This window comes from Curcuma longa, chromosome 1 (genome assembly GCF_044706935.1).
Source record: "Curcuma longa cultivar G26 ecotype Majalengka, Jawa Barat chromosome 1, ITB_CL_G26_1.1, whole genome shotgun sequence".
In the NCBI taxonomy this organism is placed as follows: Eukaryota; Viridiplantae; Streptophyta; class Magnoliopsida; order Zingiberales; family Zingiberaceae; genus Curcuma; species Curcuma longa.
The window spans coordinates 8,911,275-8,929,024 of NC_133861.1; the positions used below are offsets into that span (position 1 = coordinate 8,911,275).

Consider the following 17,750-nt stretch of genomic DNA (forward strand, 5'->3'; position numbering starts at 1 on the left):
ATAACTTTATAATCAATTTGATTTTATAAACCACATCTATACATTTTAATTTTAATTTTAAACATAAAATAATAGTATAATATTTTTGACTAAAACTATCATTTTAAAGGTCTAGTTGGACTCTATTGGTCTCCTAAAATTCATCTATATATTTAAATTCAAATTTTGAGTAAATAAAATCACGTAGCTATTGCCTAAATTATTATATGGTTATTTTTTAATCATTTAATTAATTTAAAGTATAATTAGAGTTCAATGACCTCCAAATATATATATATTTATATATTCATATTTAAATTTTGAATAATTTAAATATAAAATAATTATAAAGCAATTTTAACTAAAATTATCATATGATTATTTTTATAAAAAAAATCATCTAGCAATTTTAACACATATATTAAATATGTTATTTAAAAAATATTTAATGTTCTAACCGATTGGAAAATCGGTCAAACTTTTCTAAAATACATGTGAAGATAATTTTAAAAATATAAGACGAAACATTTTGTATGATGAAGAATAAAAAAGAACATTTCTGAAAATACACCTTTTGAATTTTACCAGCATATTTACTATATTTTTTATTTAGATTTTAAAGTTATAAATTTGTGTCTATATAATAATCATAAAAATAATACTTTTTTATTTGCTTAAAGCCAGCGGTAGCTTAATGCTGAAGTTAGTTGATAAAATATATAAAAATAATCGTAATTTTAATTAGTTTTAGAAAAAAAAATAATCCACGCCCGGTGGGACTCGAACCCACAATCGCCTGATTAGAAGTCAGACGCCTTATCCATTAGGCCACGGGCGCTTTGCGTTAACATCATTGGACAAAATATAAATATAAATAATATTTATAAAAAGGAACACAAAAATTCTTTATTCTTTTACTTTTTACTTATAAAGTTTTAATAAGTCACTATACAGGTACATTCTGATCGAAAACGACCATTTAAGTCTGTAATTTAAATTTTGTCATCCCTTGTGGAAAATAGATAAGAACGAGCACCAAGAAATATGTCTAGAAAAAAAAGACAGAGAATGAGTCAACATTTGATCTACATTCGCTATTAATTATGCTTATCGAACTGTTCAAGGTGCCAGAGCTAGTGGCATGAAGCTGATAATGGCATCACATGAGGCTGCCTGGAGCTGATCAGGGAAGGACGAGAAGAAGGTAGCGGAAACTGGAAGGAGACAGAGGAAGCAGGTAGCATAACTACCATGACTAGCTACTTTTTTCTGATTTGTTCTGCAATATTTCATCAAAAACCAAAACTTTCTTCTAATTTCTTTTAGGGGACAGTTGTTTTATCCAATCACTTAAACATCATGTACACTCAAGATCACGAGTGGATATTAAGACAGAAGAAGCCAAACTTGAAGGTTAAATATATATATAATTCGTTGCAAAATGACCTGATTCTTAATTTTATTGTGTCTCTAACTACTTTAGTACTACACCTTCCCCATGAGATAGAAAAGAGAATGGATTCCATAAATTGTTTGGTACTCATGTGCAGAGAGAGTTGGAATTCTTCAACAACTCTTTAACCAAACCTATACGAATCATTTAATTTCTTAATATCCATAAATTCTGAACATAAAAATTCATGTCTATTTTGCCAAGAATTTATGCTGCATTATTAGGTGCCATCTTCCTACCCACTTCTAACTACAACATCATCTTTTCCCACTCATGTTGGTGTGTTTTTCTTGTGGACCAATGTACTATAGTTATTAAATTTTGCAATTCATAAATAAATCTAATTCATTAGCAATTTCTAATAAATGGAAAGTAATGTTTTACCTATTTTCTAAGGCAGTAGTAATATATAGTAGTGAAAACTTGGAGCTATTTATTGTTCCAATAGAAGAATGACATGACATTATTTATTATTTAAAATAAAGCATTTAAAACAAAGTTTGAAAATAGAATTTTCAATTGTTCTAGAACACAATTTATGTGAGATCTCCTAACCATACATTTGCATTGTCTCTTTTTGCAATAAAAAAAGGTGAACATGACATTTAGGTCAATGAAGCCAACACTTTTTGGTGCCCTAAATCTCTTGGCATTTGACAAGTTGTTAGACTGATTACAACACATGGAACACTCCATCTCTCCAATTATTTTAAAAGGATTATTTTTTTCCTTTTGGAAAAAAAATAATCTCTTTCACAATTTTTAATCACCTTCTTCCTTTCTTGGTTACTTGCATCTCGGGACGAATAAGACCTTCATTAAAGCCGTCAATTCATAAGTTAATCTCGTATTATTTTTATTTTTTTGAAAAAAAAGTGATTAAGATGATTTTATCCCTTAATTTTCTGAACTATTGCATTTCAAGTCGACGAGAATGAATTTAAATTAATACTTATCATTTAGGAAACACAGGATTCTCTTTTGTTGGCAATAAGCTGCAAAATTAGTATTAGTAAGATGATTAGTGATAAGATGAAAGAAGCAAGTACAGAGCTCAGTTTTTGTGAGAAGAAGACAAGTCCCCGGCCATGGCCGAATCTCTACCTAAAGTCCTAAACACCCGACAAACTCTGCATTAACCGATTAATTTTCCTACCAAACCTCCAGAAACTGAGAAAATCGCGGTTAACAAATTCCACTTCAGATCGCAGATCCTCCCAAAATTTGTTGTTTTGTTTTCTTATCTCGTAAATCCGTAGTAGCCACTGACATGGCCGCTCGAGCTCGCGCGGTAGCAACTGCACGCCTCGCCGCCGCGAAACCCGAGGTGGTAGCAGAAGCAAATGGTCGGAGACGCCGCCGGAGGCCTCGCCGCGACTTCCCGCGAAGTCATGAATGGCCGCGAAGGGAGGCGGAGGCTTATGGTGAGGTCGAGGTCGCCGTCATCCACGCTGCTGCTCTGTTCTTCCTCCGCCGCTGCCGCCGCGTCGATGTCGTTGGACGAGGCGACGGCTTCGTCCTCCGCCGTCCGCACGCAGCCGCCGGCGATTGGCCGGTGCGTCTGCGGGTCGATCCCCCGGGCCGTGAGCTTGCGCTTGATGTGCGTGTTCCAATAGTTCTTGATCTCGTTGTCCGTCCTCCCCGGCAACCGCCCTGCGATCACCGACCATCTACGAAGACAGAGCGTCCAACTAATTAATCCATTAAACACTAAAATTTAGAATCAAAATCAAATTTTGAACAACAAAACGTACTTGTTTCCGATCAAGGCGTGTAGATTGATGATGAGCTCGTCCTCTTCCTCGGTGAAGTTGCCGCGCTTGAGGTCCGGCCGGAGGTAGTTCATCCACCGGAGCCGGCAGCTCTTGCCGCAGCGCAAAAGGCCTAATTTTTTTGGCAGCAGGTAAGAACACAAGTCTCGCATCATGAAAAACCCACCTGATTCGGATGAATTACCTGCAGCTTTAGGCAGCGATCTCCAGCAGCCTTCGCCATGAGCGTTTATGTAAGCGATCAGCCTCTCGTCCTCTTCCTTGGTCCAGGCTCCTCTGTTGGTGTGAGCTTGCTCGCAACAGGGAGACCTTCCCATGGCTGTGGGAGTGGAGACTTGAGTGGGATGGGAGTGGAGGAGAGGAGAGGAGCGAGTTCTTATATGGGATTGGGATTGGGATTGTGGACGAGAGGGAGCAGGTTGTGGTCTGCAACTGCTACTTGTTCGCATGCAGGAACTGGTGGTTTGGAATTTGGATCGCCTGGCTCTGTGGTTCAGAGACAGAGGACTCTGTTTCGGTCGAAATGGTAGGCGGTTCATTCCCGGTTTAAACCGGTCCGACCTAGCAGGCAGCTCGTTGGAGGATGCCGGTGTGCTTTAACTGCTACTTCTTGAGGCTCGTGCGTCGACTGTCGGTTTGGTGCAGTTCGTTGGCCCTTTTTGGGTGCTGCTGATTTTTCAATTTGCCTTTTAGATTTTTCGGAAAACCGCCATTATATTTATCTCTATAATTTACCGAATCTCAGTAGATTTTCCCAAGGGTGGGATCCATGAAGTCAATGGTTGTTGGAAGTTGACTTTTGTTACTAATGAAATCTTGTAGGAACATGCATGGTTTATTTCACGGGTAAAGTATCATAAAATTTATTTCTCGCTGAGCGATGGAGAAACTTTTGGTAAGTTCAAATCAATTTAATGCTGATTGAGGACATAAGCTTATGGACGATAGTAAATATGTAACTGCTAACTAGGGTGATGTGGCCATGTGGTAGGAAATATAGATTCCACGTGGCACAAGACTTGATCAATATAAATTTGAAGTAGGACAAAAGTCAAGCCAGAACAGAGGGGAGTCAACCTTAATTGAACACGGCCTAAAACGATTTGGATGGTCGGGTCAAGTCAAATCAACTCGACTAAAAGAGTGCATCTAGTAGGAGTAGGACATCAGTTACAATACAGACATGGGTTATATCGGTGATAGAAGACATGTCATATAATAATGTAATAAGAGAACAATCATTTATAGAAGCAAGTAATAATGATGATGCCAGTAATAATAAGACGCGATAGTTATAAGAGAGAGAGGTGCAGCTGTTCTAGCGAGACACCCGTTAAGATTCCTATGCGCCCTCACCCTCCCTACATTATATAAGGTGATTAAATCAGCAAAAGAGACATGTTGAACGATATACTCTACTATAACTCTTTTTTCACTTTCTATTTCATATTTTTCTTCTATTTCTAGCATTTCAATATTGACTTGAATATCGAAGAGGTCATATCAAAATATGCCATGACCCCTTCTAATCTCCTATTAATCCTTCTTAGAGAAGTTTACCAAAAGACAACTTCTGTCTCATTCAAATTTGACCTTGTTGAAAGTCGACCCCATCAAAAGTTGACCTCGTTGAAGGTCGATTGTGTTAGAAGCCAACCTCGCGAAAGACTAACTTCGCCGAAAGCTAACTCCGTCAGAAACATACCTCGCGAAAGGCCAACCTCATTGAAGGTCGACCTTGTTAGAAGCCGACCTCACAGAAGGTCAACCATGTCAGAAGCCGACCTCGGGTTGACCTCGCCATAAACAAACACAGTAGAAGTCAACCTCGTTGAAGACTAATCTTGCAAAGGACCTTGCAAAGGACCAACATCGCCAAAAGCTAACCCATAAGAAGCTGATTCAGCAAAAAGCCAATCAAAGTCCATGTTAACCACTGTTGACTTATCTCAGTTAATCTATCTCTTGATCTCAAACCGGATCAAATTATATCATTTGTGAAAAATCTGAATTGAGACGTAGAGATAAGAGATGTACCAAGAAGTCAAGGAGCGCAAAGATCTGCCTCAAATGAGAGAGGTTGAACTGCCCTGCTCGACTCTTTTGACCGTTGAGGACTTGAGTAGAATTGTCACTGATATAGTTGAGGAGATTCTATGGTGACAATCTATACGTTATATTCTCCCTCCAAAGACACTAAGGGGAATATCAACCCCGCAAAAAGAGAAGCCCCAGGAGTCAATGGTCGGAAAGTTACTTGAAAGACACACCAGAAGAGAAAAGACCCCTTTATTTAGGGAAAAGAAATAACGACTAGGCAAGACATTCTATTTTCACAAGAGATTTTGGCTAAAATCATTTCCGACCATTGCAAATTAAAGAATACATAGGATATATCCTCGAACATGGAGGATCACTTGTGTACTACCGCCCTTTTGCTCCCGGGGCATAGCTGAGTTTGTTACGACGCAACAGAGTTGCACAAGAGGGCAAGGGTTCGAATCCTGGCAAACACCCTCCTGCGTCGTGACCAACTGCAGTTTCTCGATTTACCTCCTTACAAATGATCGTGGGGCCATTAAGATGGCGAATTCCACATTTTTTGCAGAAAAAGAATACCTCCCTTTTATATCAATATACTGACTGCAAGGTTTTTATGACAACTTTGGCAGGCCAGCACAAAGATGATTTAGCAGGTTGAAGCCAAATTCCATTGATTCTTTCAGGGAGTTCAACAGTATGTTATTGCCCAAATCAAGTTTGACCTTGCTAAAGGCCGACCCAGTCAATTCTATGTCTCGCCCAAATCAAGATGTTTTCATTTGGTCATCTCAAGAGATACCCTTCAAATAGAAGAAGAGACACTTTAATCCCGAAAATCACAAAATAATCAGAGAAAAAGTGATAAACAGAGAACTAATCCAAAGTCTCAAGATTAAACTAGAACACGTTAGAGGATACTGGGCGAAAGAAATCCTCTGATCCTATAGAACAACTCCAAGGGAAAGGATTTAAATGACCTCTTTTTATTCCCGTAGAAATCAGAATGTCGAGTCCGTGCCTATGATGAAGGCAATGAAAAAAAGAGTTTGCTTGAATTGGATTTGGTATCAAAAACAAAGGAGAGAGATGCAATGCGGCTAGCTGAATGTGTATAAACGGAGGATGTGCCAAGCATACAAGAAAGTCAATCCTCGCTCTGTTTTTTTTTAAGGACAAATTTGTATGGAAAAAAAAATCCCCATTGAAGTGCAGAATAAAAGTGGACAAATAATTATTATAAAGTAAAATTTGCATTCAACAAAGGTTTGTACAATGACAAGGACCACACAAGAAGAGAACGAGAAATCAAAACAAGATTTATAAAAGTCAATGGGCATTCCAATCCACTGATTTATTCAGAAAACTCTAAAGATCATTCGAACTGATCTATGCGTAGTTTCTTGGGCCTCTCTTTTCTTAATCAACCATGCGGATGATGCACCTCAGGCTGGCCCCTTGCAGCATGTAGTCAAATGCCTTGTTGATGTCAGTAAAGCTAACTTCATGTGTGATAAATTTCTCCAACTCAATCTCCTGAAGAGAAAAGAATTATATATATTTGTGAATTATTTATATTAGAAATTAACTATTTGGATGTAAAATAAGCTGAAGTGTGTATGTCTACCTTGTTCAAGTACTTGTCGACTACACCGGGGAGATCAGTTCTTGGTTTATAGTGGCCATAGAAAGTTCCCTTAAGGGTTCTCTCATTCAAGAAATTAACAGGATGAGTCTTGAAAACAGCATCCTTATGAGGCACCCCAACCAGCACAGCAACACCCCATCCCTGTGAAATCAACAGCAATAATGTTAAGATACTCTTTAAGTATCAGTTTTAGGGACCTGAGGCTCGAAGCAGATCATTACATCATGAACGCATTCGAAAGCAGATATCATCGCGTCAATGTTTCCAGTGCATTCGACACTTCGATCCACTCCACCATCAGTCATTTCAGCAATCACCTAAAAGAATAGAATGTGAGGTGAGTTATTTAGATTTGTAAGGATAGTAGAAATAGATCCTAATACATCGACCATGCTACAAACCTCTTGAACAGGCCTGTCATAATCTTTGGGGTTCACAAACTCATTGACTCCAAATTTCTTGGCTGATCAAGAAAAACAATCCATTAGTGTGGAATAACATCATTTTTAGCAGTTGAAGAGCATGGCCAGATCATTCACATTGTAGCAGCAACAATATGATAAATTTATAAGATGTAGATGAACAAGTTCCAACATTCTAAATTTTGTTAGTTTACCTTCTTCAAATCTGTTGGGGTTGATATCGACCCCAATTATCCTTGAAGCCCCTGAAACTCTAGCACCTTCAGCAGCCTAACATTAGCAAGATGTAGAGGCATTTGCCAATTTTTAGTAGAAGCAATTTAAATTTTATCAAACTCGAGCCGCATAAAAAGAAACTCACTGAAAGGCCAACAGCACCCAACCCGAAAATAGCCACAGTCGATCCCTTGGGTGGTTTAGCAACGTTAACAGTTGCACCAAATCCTGAAAAAATAGATGAAAATTCATTAAGAGCAATCACATTTGTCATATGGTTTATCTTAACTCACTGAATTTTGAAAACTAGACATGAAATTGGCCTCACCTGTGCAGAAGCCACAGCTAAGAATACAAACTTTGTCCAGAGGAGCCAAAGGATTGATCTTTGCAACGCAACCTGAGTGAACTACGGTGTATTCACTGAACGTTGATGTTCCGAGGAAATGATGAATGGGCTGGCCATTGATTGAGAATCGTGATTGACCATCAGCGAGCATCACTCCCCTGTCAGTATTTATCCTTAGGAGACTGCACATATTGCTGTCTGAAGATAAGCAATGGGCACACTCCTTGCATTCTCCAGTGAAGACAGGGAGGACATGGTCTCCTGGTGCCAAATCAGTCACGCCTTCTCCAACACTCTCTACAATCCTAATGAACAAAATTATGAATTCAAATTAGTAGATATACCCCACCCTAAGGTCTCGAGGCTTTCTCATTAGCAAGAGATAAACATAGCTAATGCAATGAAGAACTCATATTTTTTTTTACAGTGACCTATGCTCGATATTAATGTAATACAAAGTTTGCAACACATTTTGATAAGTAGAAAAGTTCATAAAACCCCAGATAGTTGGGATAAAGCATGACTTGATGATGATGATGAAGCAGAAATAGTGAAGTCCAAAAGCCCATGAAGCCCCGACTATAGTCGGACGAGCATGGCATGGCTCTATGATAATGATAAAGCAGAATCAGTGAAGACGAAAGGTTCATGAAGCCCCAAATTGTCAGGACAAACATGGCATACGCTTGGTACAAAAGAAACGGTGGACTCGAGAAGTTCATGAAGGTCCAGATAGTTGGAACAAACATGACATGATTTGATCAAGATGATAAAGCAGAAACAGTGAAATCGAAAAGTTCATGAAGCCCCTAAATAGTTGGGACAACATGGCATGGCTTTTGGTGACGATAAAGCAGGAGCAGTTGCAAACACATAAATACACTACAATCTAGGAATACATAAGCTAATTTTACCTTGCTTGAAGCAACATGATGCAATCAAGAGATCAAGTAAACAATTTCAATAACTTAAAGTCTAACATGCAGAAAACTTGTTGAAATGGAATCAAGAAGTAGAGAATTAGCAAACGTTTTCTTTTTTCTTTTTGGGTTTTGACTGTGAAAATGAATTACTGAAATTTAAGGAACGAAGTAGCTACAAGGAAGGAAGGGACCGAGATTTAGTACCCTGCAGCTTCATGGCCAAAGATCCGAGGAAACAGCGGGTTTTGTCCCTATAAAAAGGCAACACCAAAACTATTAAACATACGGTCTCCAAGAACTAGATTGTATTGATAGTTCATATACTAGAATAACATCTACAAAGAACATAAAACAAAAAAACTTACTTTAGCTTCCCAAAAGTAAACATCAGTGTGGCAGAGTGAAGTGAAGAGGATCTTAATTCTAACTTCCATCGCCTGAGGAGGTGCTACCTCCACCTCTTCTATCGTCAATGGTTTCCCTGCCTCCCATGATACAGCAGCTATCCAAGAAAAAAAAATCCATCTTTGTTCAGTAAAGCACATAACAATTCTTCGATTCTAACGAAAAAAGAATTCATCTTGACTATAAATCATCGTTTTGTGCGGGGTTGGGGAAAAGGGGGAATAGGATTAAAAAAAAAAAAAAGGAGTTGGAGAAGTGATTTGCATTAGAAAACAAACCTCTGCATCTGATGACTTGACCAGCGGTGCTCGACATTTCTCAGACACTTGAAAACTCACACTATTCCTTCACACACGCTCTCCTTTCAAGAGCACTTTACAGGGCTTTTTTTTCTTCCACTCCTGGGATGAGATGAAGATGGAGATGCTCGCAAGCATTTATAGTGCAAAAGTAAGAGCACATCACTAGACGATTCCTTTTTTAAGGTCCCAAATCAACGGCTGATGCATGAAACCAGACGCTGTGTCGACTTCTCCCTCGCCGCTAAAGCCGAAACATGGTTTGCTCATGGCGGAAGGGATGAAAGGTCTGTGGGCGAAAGGGATGCTTCCTGTGACCAACGAAGAAAACCAGAAACCAGAGAGAAGAGAACACAGGATTCCTTGGTTAATGATTAAATAATAAAATAGCAATAGGCAAAAATGAAAGGGCTTCTCGACTTATAAATTGTCAAAACAGCGTTTTAAAAAAAGAAAAAAATACATTTATTTTCATGAGTTGCTAGACTGTTCTAAAACAAACTATTATAACATAGTTATTAAAATTATTGATCCGGCTAGTTATTGTAGAATCGAGTTGACCGGCTAGAAGGGGGGTTGAATAGACGGTTAGAAAATTGAAGCGGAATGTACTCGTCTCTTAAAAAAAAAACTTGGTTGCAACAGATCGTTGCTTCCAAGACAATGATGCTCAACTAATGAATACTCCTTATGGCGGAGAAGCCTTACAACTGAGAACTCAAAAACTTAGAGAGAAAGAGAGATTATAATTTAATGAATATTTATACTCTAAAACTCTAAGTCTATTTATAGCCAAGAGAATAAACCTAAATCGTTGATCATAGATGAACTTTCTCTTGGCCGTTGATCTGTTGATGCAATCCTAACCATTGATCAGAGATAGGCTTTGATTATCACCATTGATTAAATAAAGATAAACTTTATCTTTAATAAAAGATAAAGATAATTATCCTTAGTAATAATTAAGTATTTATCCTTTGTATAATAAAAGATAAAAACTTAATTATATTTTCTCCCCTTTTTCTCTTCAAACGCCATGTCCAAGTCAAAGTCTTTTCTCTTGTCAAAGTCAACGGTCAAAGTCAACAGATTGACTTTTGTTGACTTTTGGTAGAATCGTCGGTTGGGTGATTTCTGGCCAACCGGAGTTAGGCTCACCCGAACCCGACTCCGGCCTTTCGCCCTTCGAGCGTGCTTCCTCCCGGCTTCTCGTCCTTCGGACGTCGCACACGTCCTTCTCGCTCCACCGGCGTACTCTTCCATAGCTTCTGCGTCCCTCGGATTGCACCGAGCCCGTCGGCTCACTTCCCCGCACAATCCTTCTCGTCCGCTACGTCTTACGCTCGACTTCCTCTGTACCTAAGCTCCTGCGCTCTTAGCAGAGGGATTAGCAAAACACAGGACCTAACTTAACCTGGTCGATCACATCAAAACTAACTAGGGCACCAACAGTTATCACCCATCCAAAAGGAAAAAAAGGATGACGATCAAGTCCCCAAAGTTGACCCCCTAAAATCATGCACATTAATGCACAAGACCGTCAGATGAAGATCAGCAAATCTAAACCATTGGATATTCGAAAACCCTCAAAAATTATCTTTACCACATTAATAGCGCATCAATAGCCAATCACATGCGCCGATCTCCATAGATGACGCTCCGCCTGATACTATATAAACCCCGCAGGTATAAAGAAAAAGATGTCCTCCTCTCTCTCTCTATTTTTTATACTCGCCTGTTATTTCTTTCCTTATGTCTCCATTCTAACTTGAGCGTCGGAGTGGCTTGTCGGGGTCCCCCGACGCCATTCTAACCCTCTTCTTTAGTGTTTTTCAGGTCCCCTCATCTCCCCAGGTGATTCTCTTCGAGGAGCATGCACGTCCGCAGTTCTAAACCGGTAGTTAAACCATCCACAGCGAATTGGCCGAAACAATTATTATATCAATGACTCCTACAGCTAGAATAGCAATAATTTAGCAGTCTAATGATTAGCGGCCATTAAATAATTATTATATTATTATACTAATTTGGTATAATAATTTTAGTTTTTTTTTAAAAAATAATAAAATTTAAATAAAATTTATAAATTATAATTAAATAAAATAAAAATTAAATGGGCGTCCGTCATTTGTCATATGACCCTCTCATTTTCAGTTAAAATAAAATAGGCACTCCATGATGCTATCCTAAAAATATCTTTTGATCCGATATTATTGTAGTAGTTATGTTTATAATGAATTTAAGATTTATACAGTATAAACCTAAAAGTTGCTACAATATGTCGAAGCTATCTAATAATTACTATATCATGTTTAGGATAAGTTTAGATTTAGAGTGTACTTATCCAATAGTTACTATAATATGTAGAAACTAGTAACTACTACAACGTGTTAGAATTACTCAATAACTACTACAATATGTTTAGGAAGAGTTTATGATTTATGATTTACATTGTATAGAAATTATCCAGTAGCTACTACAATATATAAAAGTTATCCATCAGCTACAATATTTAAGATGAGTTTAAGATTTAAAAACTTTGAATAATATTATATCAAAATATTATTTATCAACTTGATCAAAATTATTTAAATTTTATCAAAATCACTTTAAATAGTTATAGAAGTCATTACGTAGCTACTACAACTCTAAATCTTAAATTCTAAATTCACTGTAAACACGTTGCAATAGCTACTAAATAGTTTATGCATATTATAACAACTATCTATTAGCTTTTACTTGGTGTAAACCCTAAATACTAAATCTTAAACTCACTCTAAATATATTATAGCAACATTAATAGTTTTTACACGTTGTAACAGCTATTAGGTAACTTATATACGTCATAGTACTAGTAGCTTCGACAATAATATTGAATTGATTGATGGGTCATTAGGGTACAGTGGTGAGTGTCTATGTCTTTGATCGCTGAGAATTACATTCGTTCTCCATCAACGGTGTTTTAAAATTGACTTGAATTAAATAAATATAAATATAGTATATATATAATTATATTAATTTTATAAACAAAAGGCGTTGTAGAACAGTGGTGAGTATATGTGCTTGTGTCCGGGATGTCTTAGATCTCTAGCAACGACGTCTTAAATTATAATTTAATTACATAAAATAAATATATTTTATATAAAAATGTATTATATTGAATTGATTGATGTCCACTTAATAATATTGAATTGATTGATGGGATTTGTTTTGAAAAAAGACTCATTTGATGTTTCTCTTAATTGAAAACATCTATTTTGATTTTTGTCCATAAAAATATTCTATATTTAATAACTTTAAAAAATTAATATATTATAGTAATTATGAAGTAGCTCGATGGCCACTATATTAATATTGGGATAAGAATATTTTCTAAAATATGATGAAGGTTGCTGGTTTGATGATTCTAAGAATTAAGAATGTCAATTTTTTCAATACCATTCTTCCTTTTTTAAGGAAAGAAGTGAATAAAAAATATATATATCTCAAAAATATTTTAAACTACATTTATATTTCAGCTCTTTAAGAAAAGGAAGAAATTATTAGAGTAGTAGAAAAACTTTTTTTTACTATTTATATTTTTATATTGAATACAAGTTAAAAGGATACCTTATTTTTATCACCATCAAGACGCCCTATTTTTTAAAAAAATATAAAAACTATTTTTATTTAAAAATATCTTTATTCTAATATTATTATAATACATTTAAATTAAAAATAATAATCAAAATTACTCACATACACAAAGTTTAAACTCATAATAATATTTAATTAATTTTGAACATGCAAATTGAATCACGGACAAAAAAATAATCATCTTTATTTGTGCTATTTTCTACAATCTATTTTAAAAAAAACAATTAGTCTACGGGGGGGGGGGGGGGAATCTATGAATTATCTTTATCTAGAATAAATGACAGAAGGTGTGTTATCTTCCCGTCTTATAGAGGCCAAGGCCAGTAGCTTGCCTTTGAGAATGAATAAATTATCTTTTTATTTTTTGACTTATTAAATTTACCTTGCCTAACCGAACAACTTAGCTGTCAAACCTTCTAACTTACAAATTAATTATCATAATTTTTAATCAGCAACCAAAACTAGCGAGGTAAGTTCGATGCTTTATGTTTTCAAACACTATTTTAAGGATAAATAAAGAGATAGATCACGAGAAAGCCGACAGAATCTGACTAAAGGCCACAGAATCTAACTACCGCGTTTGACCAATTCAACCTACACCATCTTCTACAGCTACTTGGTGGTTTTGTCTGAATAGGCCAGCTGTCAGCTGATGAGTCAGCCACTGGAAAAACTAAACCACATTTTGCGTATGAGTGGATAAGTTTAAGTAATTAAAAATATAATCATATGAATTACTACCCTGGCGAGGTAGGGGCGGAGGGAGCTATTGTCTATCCGGGCTTTAGCTAGGTTTTTTTAAAAATAATGTAAGGTTCATCCCAATCAACTTTAAATCCCTAATTAAAATTTATTATCAGCTCGGATAGATCGTAATGAATACATATCTTATTTATTAAAAATAGATTATAATTTCTGACTCAATTATTATGACGCTGTATTATTTATTACATCAGATCCAATACGTACGAGGGGTAGTGTTTATCACCTGATTAGGTGATAATTATCCCCCTTACAAAAAATAAAAAGGTAAAAAATCAAACTAGCATCATCAAAGGGATATTCATTTTTAATTTTTTTTTCAATTAAAAAATTCATGTACAATTACTCAATTATTTTCGGTATATTATTATTATATCTCATGCCTAAATTATAAATTGGAGTGCATGATAGTGGTTGTAGCTACTACATATATTATTGCAATTTCAATTTCATAGTTGTTATAATGTTTAATCCGTTCAAAAATATTTAAATTATATCAACTACGATTTTATAGTTGTTATAATACAGATTAAATTTTGTTCACTTACTATTTCATCGTAGTAGTTATGAAATCATAGCTACCATATATAACTGTTAAAACAATTATAGTTTCATAATTGATATAATATGAATTAGACTTATTCTCTTAGCATTAATTAATGTTAAGAAATCGTAGTTATTATAATATATAAAACAATTAGAATTTTGTAGGTACTATAATATCTCCAATCGATTTAAGATTTAGACGAAAAATAATATATTTAAAAATAATTAAATAATTGTACAGGAATTATTGAGGAAGACGTCCTCATTTTCAGAATATAATAATAAAAAATAATATTTTTATAATCTAAATGTTCAAACTCTTCTAGACCAATTTTAAAGATATTTTTTTTCTAATTTATGTACGAGAGTAACTTGTGTTTTCAAAAGTCAATCTCTAATATATTTATTTTCATTTGAAATTTAAATTTACCACTACAACGTACTTACGAGGCATCATGATTTTTGTCGAGGGGGAAATTCATTTTGATTTTTTTTCTAATTGATCAGAATATATATCTATATAAATGTGAAATATTTTAGTATATATTTAAATTTATATTAATTATAAGTTTTAGTATATTTGCAATATATAAATTTTTAAAAATGTTCATAATTTGTCTATTTTTTAAATATATTTCCTTACTGATTTTTTTGCTACTTATTAACATATCTAAATTGATTGAGTCAAATAATATTAAATCGAACAAGTTGAGTCTATTTTTTCCTATTATTTGTACTATTCTTTATAATTTAAACTTTTTTTTTGAAAAAAATATCTATTAATAATCATACAATGCCCTCAATAATCAAGTGACAGACTTGTATAAATGAATACGAGTTTGAGTCTCGATAATCTTGATAGCTCCTGAGACATAGTTAAGTTGGTTACGACGTAGCAGACTTGCAGAAGAGGACAAAGATTTGAATCCTGCGAAGCCAGGTAATACCCTCCTGCGTCGTGATCAACTGCAGTTTCTCGATTTACCTCCTTACAATGGTCGTGGAACTGATCGTATGAGACCGCTAAGGTGGCGGATCCACCTTTTGCAGAAGATAATCTCGATAAAAAACCTTCTCAGGTCACTCGATACTTAATCTATATTTCTTTAATAAAATATGGAACTGACTATGAAAAATACTTAACGTTCACGTAATCATATTTTACATCAACTAATAAAATATAATAAAAAAATTATAAAAAAAATATTTTTTAATCAGAAATCTAATTTTTATGAATTAATTGATTTTGAAATGGAGTTCATCTATCTATTAAGTAAATTCAAGAAATATGATAATTCTTAATATGATGATTCAACATCATCAATAATATAATCACCTTAGACGTACATCATATGAAAATTAAATTTTAATTATTTAAAAATAGATTGTATCTTTCACCACCCTGTCAAACTCGGGGTGTAAAGAAACATTTTAAAGTTAGGAATCAAGTTCCATCCATTTGTTAAATCATAATGATTAAGATATTGAAATATCATCATTTACTTTGGTATTTGAATTGGCAAAGATAAAAAAAATGAAAATAACATTTTCATTAATAACTCAATAAAGCAAAGCTAAATATAATCTTACAAAATTAATTATTATTTTTGGATGAATCATATTTTGTCGTGACTCTATCAAAAAGTCAAGAATTGAAAGCTACTGATTTATTTACGTTTTGTCTGTAAAATTGATGGAGAATCAAATTTTAAATTAAAATTCTTTCCACATAAAAAATAAAAATATCTCAACGTCATATTTACCATCTACTATCTTCCTATATTAAAATATAGAATTATGGGAAAGAAGAATATTTAGGGGAAATATATTAGTTATAAACAATTAGAATAGTATAATAATTAAGGAAAAGAAGAATTTTAGGAGGGAAAAAATATAATAGAAGGCTTTGTAGGGTTTGAACATTTATTTTACGAGGGAAATATAAAAGACACATTTATTTTAGTTATTTTTTAAAAAATAATTTTTATCAAAAAAGACTAAAAGAGAGAGAAAAATATCGACAAATATGAGAACAAAAATACGAGGAAAAAAAAGATCTCAGCCATAAATTAAATTTACCCCCCAAAATTTATCGTTCATATACTTATTATTATAGTATCCTTTATAGTTTTTAAATTCACTAAAACGCCCTTGATCGGCAGCTATTTAAAATCCACCACCACCAACCTTCACCGCCTCCCACGGGGCGCGGCCTCTCCGTTTCGCCGTATTCCTCCCCTTTCGGCGTATCCGAAGAGAGATCTCGCGCTAGGGAGGGCGTTTTACGAGAACTAAGGACTGCGATGGAGAGCTAGAGGCGGCGCGCCTCGAGGATCACCGGGTCTGATTTCTGTTCCTCTCCCGCCTTAATCCTTTTTCCCCCCTCCGTAAATCTTGTGGAATATCGAAGATATCGGTCCTTCTGCGTTCAAAATCGAATCTTTGTTCCCGTGGCATCGGGTTGGAAGCTTCGGGACGGTGAAAAATGGTTTCGTGTTCTTGGCGGGATTAGATTGGTCGATCCTGGATGCAACTGGTCGATTTCTTTATTTTGAAGTCGATTCGATCCTCTTGGAATACTAGTTGATTCTTTGGAAGGAGGGTAATTTCTATTTTGTTGCCGCTGTAGTGCGACGATGAGCAGTAGTTTTAGCAGGAGCGTTTCGGCTCGGCTTACGCCTAGGAGTGTCAGCAGCCCTAGGGTTTCGGCTCATCGGAAATGGTGGCTAGCACAAGGCCCATCCTTAAGCAATCTGGCTGTGATCTTCTGTTTGGTCTCGGTGATACTGGTTGCTGGATGTATGTTTTATCTCTATGCTTTTCGATACTTCGGTCGTGGAAGATTGATCTCGGGCTTCTTTGATGAATCTGATGACTGCAATGTCTTTGATGGTAGCTGGGTTCCTGATGGTTCTTATTATCCTCTTTACAATAGCACAGAATGCCCATTTGCTGAAAGGGGGTTTAATTGCATTGCAAATGGGAGAAAGGATATGAACTATCTTAAATGGAGATGGAAACCTCGACATTGTGACATCCCTAAATTTGATGCGCGTGAAATCTTGGAAAGACTCAGAGGGAAACGAGTCGTCTTTGTAGGAGACTCGATGAGTCGTACTCAGTGGGAGTCTCTCATCTGCATGCTTATGACTGGGGTGCAGGATCCCAATACTGTTTATGAAGTAAATGGAAATAAGATCTCAAAAACAATTCGATTCTTGGGTGTTAAGTTCCAAACATTTAACTTAACTGTGGAATTCTATCGATCGGTGTTTCTAGTGCAGCAGGGTTTGTCACCAA

At 35.5% G+C, this 17,750-nt stretch overlaps 3 protein-coding genes and 1 non-coding gene across 4 annotated transcripts in view; 1 reads left to right on the forward strand and 3 right to left on the reverse strand.

Moving 5' to 3' along the window:
• Window positions 1-744: 744 nt before the first annotated feature.
• Window positions 745-817, reverse strand: TRNAR-UCU (transfer RNA arginine (anticodon UCU)). The gene has a single exon. It is a non-coding gene; the product is annotated as a tRNA-Arg (tRNA).
• Window positions 818-2,436: 1,619 nt separating this feature from the next.
• Window positions 2,437-3,567, reverse strand: LOC141822518 (myb-related protein 308-like). The gene is made up of 3 exons (XM_074709966.1): window positions 3,389-3,567; window positions 3,187-3,316; window positions 2,437-3,102 (listed from the first exon to the last, which is right to left on the reverse strand). The coding sequence occupies exons 1-3, from the start codon at window positions 3,519-3,521 to the stop codon at window positions 2,673-2,675; spliced, it is 693 nt and encodes a 230-aa protein (XP_074566067.1). The 5' UTR covers window positions 3,522-3,567; the 3' UTR covers window positions 2,437-2,672.
• Window positions 3,568-6,478: 2,911 nt separating this feature from the next.
• On the reverse strand, window positions 6,479-9,807 carry LOC141821856 (alcohol dehydrogenase 3-like). The gene is made up of 10 exons (XM_074709233.1): window positions 9,486-9,807; window positions 9,168-9,304; window positions 9,007-9,053; window positions 7,859-8,184; window positions 7,676-7,758; window positions 7,509-7,584; window positions 7,294-7,355; window positions 7,114-7,209; window positions 6,872-7,033; window positions 6,479-6,780 (listed from the first exon to the last, which is right to left on the reverse strand). Exons 1-10 carry the CDS (start codon window positions 9,520-9,522, stop codon window positions 6,664-6,666), a joined length of 1,143 nt encoding a protein of 380 aa, XP_074565334.1. The 5' UTR covers window positions 9,523-9,807; the 3' UTR covers window positions 6,479-6,663.
• A 6,861-nt stretch (window positions 9,808-16,668) lies between these two features.
• Window positions 16,669-17,750, forward strand: part of LOC141823726 (protein trichome berefringence-like 7) — a 1,207-nt gene continuing 125 nt past the window's right edge. The window contains exon 1 of the mRNA XM_074710981.1: window positions 16,669-17,738. Coding sequence (XP_074567082.1) covers window positions 17,087-17,738 — 652 coding nt within the window. The 5' untranslated portion in view covers window positions 16,669-17,086. The remainder of the gene's footprint in view (window positions 17,739-17,750) is intronic.

Coding starts and splice junctions, on each gene's coding strand:
- LOC141822518 (XM_074709966.1), bottom strand. CDS start 3,521: ATGGGAAGGTCTCCCTGTTGCGAGCAAGCTCACACCAACAGAGGAGCC. Junction 3,317..3,388: donor ATCGCTGCCTAAAGCTGCAG/GTAATTCATCCG, acceptor CAAAAAAATTAG/GCCTTTTGCGCTGCGGCAAG. Junction 3,103..3,186: donor CACGCCTTGATCGGAAACAA/GTACGTTTTGTT, acceptor CTGTCTTCGTAG/ATGGTCGGTGATCGCAGGGC.
- LOC141821856 (XM_074709233.1), bottom strand. CDS start 9,522: ATGTCGAGCACCGCTGGTCAAGTCATCAGATGCAGAG. Junction 7,356..7,508: donor CCCCAACAGATTTGAAGAAG/GTAAACTAACAA, acceptor TTTCTTGATCAG/CCAAGAAATTTGGAGTCAAT. Junction 6,781..6,871: donor TCGACAAGTACTTGAACAAG/GTAGACATACAC, acceptor TTTTCTCTTCAG/GAGATTGAGTTGGAGAAATT.